The 9,605-nt window shown below is 38.9% G+C and overlaps 1 protein-coding gene and 1 non-coding gene across 2 annotated transcripts; both read left to right on the top strand.

Moving 5' to 3' along the window:
- The first annotated feature begins 2,313 nt into the window (after positions 1-2,313).
- Positions 2,314-7,349, top strand: LOC108435713 (transcription cofactor HES-6-like). Its single transcript, XM_017711720.2, has 4 exons — positions 2,314-2,464; positions 2,958-3,044; positions 3,711-3,792; positions 5,488-7,349. The coding sequence occupies exons 1-4, from the start codon at positions 2,402-2,404 to the stop codon at positions 5,895-5,897; spliced, it is 642 nt and encodes a 213-aa protein (XP_017567209.1). The 5' UTR covers positions 2,314-2,401; the 3' UTR covers positions 5,898-7,349.
- On the top strand, positions 7,102-7,216 carry LOC119261651. The gene has a single exon (XR_005129145.1). It is a non-coding gene; the product is annotated as a U5 spliceosomal RNA (small nuclear RNA).
- Positions 7,350-9,605: the final 2,256 nt, after the last annotated feature.

Genomic DNA, 9,605 nt, shown 5'->3' with positions numbered 1-9,605 from the left:
AAGATCAGTTCCACTGATAAATGTGTTTGGAAGAAACAGCGCAGTTTATAACCCTGACAGTCCATCGACATAATCATTTTCATTTGGTCAGATCATGAAAGCCTTATTATAAGGTCCAAATTGTTTCGCTCCTTCATCTTCGTAATTATAGCATTCAGCTGGTAATGGGGCATGACATGGGTGCAGTGCAACCATGGAAATGGGTGTAGTTCAGTCGTGGAAATAGAAGTTACATAAGCACGGAAAATAAGTAATGTGAGTACAGAAATGAATGTAACGTAACCATGGAAAATAATGTGCTGTTGCAATAGAAATGGGACAATGTAACCAAAGAAATCGATATATAGTGTAACATTGAAAATGGGTGTAGTGAGAGCATGCAAATATCTGTAGTGTAACCATGAAAATGAGAGTAGAATAAACGTGGAAATAAACAACGTGGAAATAATCACTGAAAAAAGTTATGTAACCATGGTAATAAATGTTGTCTTACCGTGAAACTGGGTGTAGTGTAAGCATGTAAATGGGTATAATATAATCATTGATATGGGTGAAGTGTCACTATGGAAATGGATATAGAATTACCAAATGAATGTGAGTGCTACCATGGGAATGGATGCCATGTGCTGTAACCATAGAAATAGGTGTAGCATTAGCATGAAAATGGGTGAGGTGTAACCATGAATGTGGGTGTGATGGAAATGACTACAATGTAACCATGGTAACGAACGTAGAGATTAGTGTTGTGTAACCATGAAAATGGCTGAAGTGTAATCACAGAAATAATATTCACAGTGTTCAACTGGGCATGATATACCGCTGATGTTGATAATGGTGAAGATGCTGATTGTATTATGATGACAGCAGTGATGATGGCGATGATGGTACACTGGAAAAATGGCTCATCAATTCAACCTAAAAAATACGTCTTGTAGTAAAAAGTAAATTACCAAGTTGTATTTAACGTAAATAAATACTTTATTACTTTACTAGTATACGCAGTCACTTTTTTAGGTTGAACTGATGAGCTGGTTTTTGCAGTGTAATGACGGTAATGATGATGGTGATAATGTTAATGATGGTATTCTTTGATCTTTCTGTCAACCTGTCTGTCTGTAGCAGGGGTCATCAACCTTATCCAGCAAGGTGTAGAGTGGTTGTTTCAATTCAATCAAGCAGAAGCACAACTGATTCCGCTTGCTTGGTCCGTTGGGCTGTGAGTTTTGGGTGGTGTGCACTTTCTTGGTTGTACTGAAAGCCTGCAGCCACACCGGCCCTTCGTGGGTAAGATTGGTGAACGCTGAGCTATAACCATTATGTATTATATAGCTATAACAGTAATGTAACGGTGATGTTAGTGATAATGGTGATAACAATAACATGCACACTCACGGACAAACAGGCAAGCAGGCTGAATATGCCAGCTGCTCCCTCATTACACCTCAACCCCCCCACCCCCCCAAAACACACACACTCTCACTCGCTATTCTGTAAAGTAGAGCAGAAGGATGGGAGTCTCACGCCAGTCGCGTGTGTATCTGTGTGGAAGGGGCCAGATAAGGTGGTGCACCCCCCTCTCTCTCTCCCCCACTCTCTCTCTCTCTCTCACACTCACTGTCTCTCTCAGTGCTTTATCACAATGACTGTTACAAGCTATGGTAATTCAAAAGTAATATATGTAAACATATATAAGAGTAAAAATGGGAAACGGAGATACAGAGATGTTTGTATGTAATGAATATATATAATGCATTTATAATTTCATTAATTGTTCAAAAGTTGACTGTGTGTAAATGAGGAACACTGCACACATACAGACATGCATTCATACATACATACATTTATATATATATATATATATATATATATACATATGCATGTGTAGGCACATACACGTGTATACATATTACATAAAACATATAAATAATATACATAAAACTCAAAACAATTTTATTATAGCACTTATAGAATCATTGACCACATCCTGATTAATTATCCTGCATTATCCTGATTAAAGGTGTCAATATTAATAATGACTGTAGTAGAAGAGAAGCATACACACACACACAGATAATATAATATATATATATATATATATATGTGTGTGTGTGTGTACATATGTGGTCTGACTCTCTCTGTCGCTCTCTGGTGTATCTCTCTCTGTCTCGTTCTGTGTTGAACACCTGTCTCTCTCCCCCACCCTCAACCCTCACTGTCTCAAGACAAAAGAGTCCGAGCTGATTGGCTGGAGCTGAAGCCTGGTGCAAGCAGGGCGTCGTATTCACATGCAAATAGGCCAGTATATAGCCACACTGAAGCCTCGAACACACATACACAAACTCCCACACACGGACTAAACTACGGCTGCTCGAGCCCCCCACATCCCCCACCCTGTGACATAATGGCCCCCTTTAGGAGTGGATTCAGTCTGGAGGAGGAGACGAACGCGCGAGGAGACAGGAAGGTAGGAGCTGGTCCAGGTAGAGAGAACTGTTAAAAATAAAGCAAAGCAAAGTCCACAGAGGAGCCACTTTTGGTTTCCTGAAGAGTCTTTGCGGTTCTTTATAGAGCCATTTTATGTAAATGAGATGCATGGGATGTGTGTTAAAGTCTGCAGAACCTCCACATAATAAAAGAGAGTGTTTATAATAAATAATAAAACAGAGTGATCATATTAAATAATACATAGTGTGTTTAAGTGGACATCATGAACTCTCCCTTATGAACATTGCATTAAACGTATGAAACTGATACAGTCTGAGGATACAGTCAACATTTTATGATTTTTTTGGACTTTTTTATATTTTTTTGATTGAGGCTGGATGTACTAAGACGTCTCCTGCAGTTCTGTAGGAAAATATAAGATTCTCTCACTTCTACTGGAGCTAAAATGTTGGTTTTAATGGGCAATTCATCTAAACTGACCACCCTTACCTGAACTCCTGGTGCCTCTACAGACCCGTAAGCCACTGGTGGAGAAGAAGAGGAGGGCGAGAATTAATGAAAGCTTGCAGGAGCTACGCAACCTCATCACAGAGACAGAGGTAGGAGGAGCAGATTCAACATCGAGGCTCATATTTGTTAAACTTCCCAGAGTAAGGACATTTCAAACAAAACCCAGGAAACACTTAATAATAACAGGCCTTTAAAATAGCTACTAAATTTGATCAGTACAGTTGCTACATATGTGTTCTTTCTTAAATTCTACACATATTAATGATCAATTATAGACATTAAAGCAATTATTATTTAATAATAGTAATAATAGTTATCACAATAACATTATGCATATTATTTTTTATAGCTATGTTATTTCGTACTCAATAAATGCTTTGCAATTATAATTTTCTTTTTTGTCGTTGCTTTCATTTGTTATTTTTTTTGCCAATTTCACGACTCTACTTGTCTTTCTTGTTTCCTTTCTTTCTTCTCTTTCCTGTCATTGCTTGTTATCACTAAGCAAATGATGAATAATTTAAATGGTAGCAATTATTACTCCATATATAGCATTATATAATCATTCATTTATTTCAGCACAGTTAACTGCTGTTCTGCCTACTTATCAAGAGATCATGAGTACAAACCCTGCCAGTCATCATTGGTCTGAAGTCTAAGATTAGTACTTTTAAGTTGACCTGACTTTCTTTTTTTTCTTCTTTTTACAATAAATGTTGCCTATTTCTGAAACTAAATTCTTAACTTTTGTGCAGTTACAGGCAAAAATGGAGAACGCAGAAGTGCTTGAGCTGACAGTGAAGCGGGTGGAGAACATCCTGCAGCATCAGTCTCATGGTAAAACATGCATACCTTCTCCCACAGACCTGCCTCAGCCACACACTGCTCATTTATGACTCTAACAACAATTATAGTACAACAATTTTCCATTGTTACTTAAGAGTACTGAAAATTCCCACTCAAGTACAAGTACTATTACTGTAGTGATAATTTACTCAAGTACAAGCAAAAGTATTGGTAAATAAAATTACTCGAGTAAGAGTAAACGAGTAGTTCATTAAAAAACTACTTTAGTTACTTCAGTTACTTAGTTACTTTTGCGTATTTCCGCTTCACAACCTGAACACTTCTCTGAGCTGACCCACCTACATCACTGGCTGGCTGCGAAAGTAGATCTCGGCAGTTTTGTGTTTGGCCGCTGATATTAACGCCGTTTTTGTTTTAGTTCAAGTTAAAAGAATACAGATTCTGTTCCTCGTGTGAGCTGGTTCAGTTCTCCTCTGTCCTTCTCTACTAAACTGGACATCTCTGTAGTGTTTTTCCTGTTGGAGCTGCTGTTTTTAATTGGTGAATCTTTTAAATTTAACCTCATTCTGTCCTTACTGTTTTCTGAGCTGATGTGCTCATAATTCATTCTTACACTGTAATGTTATAAAAAAAATAAAGTCCATCCATCCATCCATTTTCTAAGCCACTTCTCCGTCAGGGTCGCGGGGGGGGAGCTGGAGCCTATCCCAGCAGTCTTCGGGCGGAAGGCAGGATAAACCCTGGACAGGACGCCAGTCCATCGCAGGGCAGACACACAGACACAGACAGTCACTCACACACCTAGGTACAATTTAGCATGTCCAATTGGCCTGACTGCATGTCTTTGGACTGTGGGAGGAAACCGGAGAACCCGGAGGAAACCCACGCAGACACGGGGAGAACATGCAAACTCCACACAGAGAGGACCCGGCCACCATGCCAGGGAATCGAACCCAGGCCCTCCTTGCTGTGAGGCGACAGCGCTACCCACCACGCCACCGTGCCGCCCCCTAAAAATAAAGTATCGAAGTAAAAGTATTTCATTAAAAATGATCTCAAGTAACAGTAAAAGTACCATGATTTAATTCTACCCCAAAAAGTATCGTTACAGGGAAAACTGTACTCAATTACAGTAACAAGAGTAAATGTGATTCGTTTCTTAAACCTCTGCAAATATCAAACGTGTGTTGTTGACATTTGATTCTTTAGTTTTGCACTGGACCTGGCCATATATGCACATAAACTATACTATATATGGCTGAAATATATGTCCTATATTTGAATATGGCCATTTGTGACAAATATAAATTGGATATAGGAAAAAATCTATTTATGCTTATATATGTGTCATATATTTGAAATCCATATATTGGCGTATATCAGACTCTGTATTGGGAGGTACAAGACTAATGTAGCTGAGTAATGCAAGTTTACCCAAATCATCACACACGTGTCTCTAACTGTGTAGTCACAATTGTGATTTCTGATTCTGGGTTGCACGGAAATATACATGTGGATAACTGTGTAGGCTACACAGCGTAGCTACAAATATTACAATCAGCCTGCATTGCCCTTTTGTCAGTTCTTATTGAAAGTAGTTTAACAGTATGTACACAAACTTTATTAAACAATTAATTGTAGTAATTGAATAATTCATAGTTGATGCAGAATAATAAGTCTTAAGATCCTTCTGCTAATATATGTGTGTGTGTATTTGAACTATAGAAGCCAACACCGTGAGTCACGAGGCCAGTGAGCGATTTGCTGCCGGCTACATCCAGTGCATGCATGAGGTCCACACGTTTGTGTCCACCTGTCCTGGAATCGACGCCACGGTTGCTGCAGAGCTGTTAAACCACCTGCTGGAGTGTATGCCGTTACATGAGGAGAGTCTTCCAGAGGCACTGCTGGACCTGATGGCTGACCAATCAATGACCTCTGCCATACTGAGCCCAGCCAGAGCAACAAATGGGGCATCTGCAGCTCTTTCCCCAAATTCCTCCTCATCGTCACCCTCCTCCAGTGAAGATCTGTGCTCAGACTCTGAGGAAACTGATGGAGAATCAAGTCCAGTTCCAGCTGAAGAGGAACAGGCTACTATTACCTACAACACATCCATGTGGAGGCCCTGGTAGGCCAAGAGGGGGCAGCATGGAGTGAAAAACACAAATCTCCTGATTACTGCAGAAACACTGAAATGGACACACTCCGTGGGAGTCATTAGAAAACCTTGCAACCTTGTTTTTCAACGGAAAAAAAGCCGCTGCTGGACACATTCATGCTTTACGTGCCTCTCTCCTCTACACTCTGCCTTTTCATACATCAAATTACTTTGGATAATATCCAAATTCATGAAACAGCCACTTAGACATACTATACATGCTAATGTTTGTAGACACCCCTTCAAACTATTAAAGCCAGGCTCTGTCAAAAACAATGAAAGAAACACCTTTACAATAATGCTGATTTCTGTTAGCGCTCCTATGGAATTCTTGTAGTATTTTAGCACTAAGCTAACGGCAGTTCACATGTATGTGATTAGTCTAGGCCAAAAATGTTCATGTGCATCTTGTAAAACATATTTTATGCTTAATTTGAAGTGTATAACAGACATATTAACATATTTGACCTCTTAGCAGTTTTACAGTGACTCTTTCAGAAAAGAGCCCTGTTTTCCATTTCTAACAAGTGACAAACACATTGGTCACTCTACCACCTGAATTCATTTTCAGTAATGTATTTAGAACTTTCAGAAAGCTCTAGAGGGGCATTTTGTGCTTATCACTGGTGTCAGAAGAAAACCTTGTATCTCCAAAATGGTAACTTTACAGGAGAAGGAAAAAACCTAATTTACGTTTTAATGTAAGTCAATGGAACCAGACGTCTGCCTGAGTAATTGCCCATTTCCTTTCATCCATTCATCATGAAATTTACACACAGTGTAAAGGACAACAGTTATTATCAAATTATGATAAAACTGAAAAACATGGACAGAAATGGAGATATGAGTTTTGTTTTGACAGCAGTGTTATGTAACTGGTGCAGATCATTGGTTGATTTCACTGTCAGCGCTTAATAGGAAATCATCCGAATCAACAGAGAGCTAGCTTGGATGGATCCACCTACATAAAATGTGAGAAAAAAAATTTGATCGGACAATTTTCTGTTGGGCGTTTCAAGATTTTAATCCTTTCATTTTCAACAGAATGTTAAAAAATGAAACGAGTATACAATAAGAGTTTAAATACACATTAGATGACTCTACTAAATAAAAAAAACATAAAATATTCAGACATGAAATGAAAGTTCCCCACAAGTAATAATTTATTCAGCTACTTTAAGCTCGGGTTTCTCTTCATTCACACACAAATCTTTCACCTTTTACAAAAGATTTCCGTGGAGGGGAACGTTGACGAGTTCTTCTTATTTTTGAAGGCTCTGCCAGGGCAGAGCTAAATTTGTGGGTGCAGTCGTGGGCTGGAGGTCAGGGAACTGGCCCTGGGACTGAAAGTTTGCCGGTTCGATCCCCAGTGCCAACAATCCATGACTGAGGCGTCCTTGAGCAAGACAGCTAACCCCCAATTGCTCCCCGGGCACCGTGGATAGTGCTGCCCTCTGCTCTGGGCAAGTGTGCTCACTGCCCCCTAGTGTGTGTGTGGTGTTTCACTTCACAGATGGGTTAAATGCATTTCCCCGATCCCCTGATTTAAAAAAAAAAAAATAAATCACTTAACTTAAGGTGCACCTATGGCTGACACAGTTGCTCACACATAGCTGATATGATCTCTATAGAAAGCACTGACTAACAGAACGGGTGGCTCTGGAGCAGCTCCACATGAACGTGAAGTCACCACACCCTATGCCAAGTGTTAGATGGTGTAAATGTAAACTGTGTGACAAACTCCCTATTAATGCCCTTGATTTTAGAGGTAACATTGGACGAGAAGGTGTCTACAAAACATTTTGATATATAGTGTCTATAGTTTATTTTGCCATGTTTTGGGTCAAGAGTACACACCATCCTGAAAATATTTAAACATTAATCTGCTGGACAGGAATTATCACTGCTGCAATGAGAAAGTCTTGTAACTCCATTTTTAGGAACAAAAAAGAAGTTTTTTTTTTTTTTTATTCTCCAGCTTTGATAAGCATGAACTGAGCAAGCTGACCGGAACGGACAAGATTTGGACCAACAGAAGTTTTCATGTTAAGAATTTAAGCCCTTCTATGAAGATATTATTTTTTGCAGATGGTCTTCTTACAACGGTATTTTTAAGGTTTTTTTGGCTCCCCTTTTGACTTGGATACGGCTCTGACCCATCTTGACACACTCATACACTCACCCTACGCATTGGACTTTTTCAACTACAACCAGTTGTTTTATATGTCGGATCATTTGCCTTGATAAGTCCTCGTTTTATAGCTGCTTTGATTCTTTCGATAGATGCTATAACTATATTATATTAGTATAGTTTGTCCCATCATGTTTTGGGTCATTTTAGTCCCTGTTGAAGCTTTTTATTTGCCATTATTATGGAAAAAATAGCATAGATTTTTTAAATTTCCCAACTTCAGGCAATTATCATTTATTAGTAGAGGGAAAATTTGATTTTATATTGCTTTCATATGTTGTATTTCATAGATAATAATAATAATGATGATGATAATAGAATAACAACATGTTATTAGCTCTTGTACTGTTTAACGTTATTTATGGTATTAAAGTTGAAATTTTTACAGTGCTTAGTGTTCATTGTCTGGTCAAACATGCAAAGCAAGAGTTAAACGAACTTTTACATTTTTAATGAACTTTGTTCATGTCAACTTGGATAAATGAGGTATAGCTTATAAACATGTATGTCTACACCTTTCTGCCTATCAGAAGGAATGAGCCACAAAAACTGAGAAGAAACTGGGTGAAAAAACAACACAGCTGTTTTGACATGCGCTTTCCTGTAAAAGTCGATCATTCTTGATGTATTATTAACACTTTAAATGGTTCAGGTACCTTTTCTTAACTTTTATGACCTAAGAGTATTGTAACAATCTGACCACTTGGCTGTTACTATTAAAAGTCTGAGGACTAATTAGGTGAGTATAAACCATGCAGTGCCAGTATACAACAAAGATGACCAATATATATTTTATTCAGTATAAAAAATGGAATGAGCTCACCCAGTTCCTTGCGATACCTCACTTTAAAAAAAAGGTAATCCACACGTCAAAGACAAGGATGAGAGAAAGAAAAAGTAGATGCTGTTTGGGCCTCAACAGCCAACTTCCCCAGGGCTATCTTCCCCAAACTTTCACCTTCCTTAAGATGGCTGCTCTACCTCCTTTTTCCTGTTCTCAAACCAGGGTTCACTTTCACAATAAAAGTCTTCCCCTCCAGAAAACCTCCGGAAAAGGTCACAAAAAATAATGTATATAAAATATACACACACCCACACTGATGGAAAACTGAGGCCACACCTTCTCCCAACACATCTCAATGAACAGCCTAAGGTTCCTAAGGACTTTAATCCGTGGGGTCACCTAAATAACACTATCAGGAGCTTAAGTGTTAATACTTCTAGATAGGGATCCCACAGGTCCCCTTTATGTGGCGGTGTCACAGTATTATATATATATATATATATATATATATATATATATATATATATATATATATATATGGTGCGGTGGGTAGCTCTGTCACCTCACAGCAAAGAGGGCCTGGGTTTGAGTCCCCATCCGGGCGAATGGGGTTCTCCCGTGCCTGTGTGGGTTTCCTCTGGGTTCTCTGGTTTCCTCCCACAGTCCAAAGACATGCAGTCAGGCCTATTGGACATGCTAAATTGCCC

The sequence above is a fragment of the Pygocentrus nattereri genome, chromosome 19 (assembly GCF_015220715.1).
Source record: "Pygocentrus nattereri isolate fPygNat1 chromosome 19, fPygNat1.pri, whole genome shotgun sequence".
NCBI classification, from domain to species: Eukaryota; Metazoa; Chordata; class Actinopteri; order Characiformes; family Serrasalmidae; genus Pygocentrus; species Pygocentrus nattereri.
The sequence above is the reverse complement of the archived record's forward strand: the minus strand, read 5'-3'. Positions and strand labels throughout refer to the sequence as shown.

What these genes read in the sequence shown, in the direction of transcription:
- LOC108435713 (XM_017711720.2), top strand. Translation starts at nt 2,402, where the DNA reads ATGGCCCCCTTTAGGAGTGGATTCAGTCTGGAGGAGGAGACGAACGCG. An exon ending in ACGCGCGAGGAGACAGGAAG is followed by an intron (nt 2,465 to 2,957) that starts GTAGGAGCTGGT and finishes GTGCCTCTACAG; the next exon opens with ACCCGTAAGCCACTGGTGGA. An exon ending in CCTGCAGCATCAGTCTCATG is followed by an intron (nt 3,793 to 5,487) that starts GTAAAACATGCA and finishes TTTGAACTATAG; the next exon opens with AAGCCAACACCGTGAGTCAC.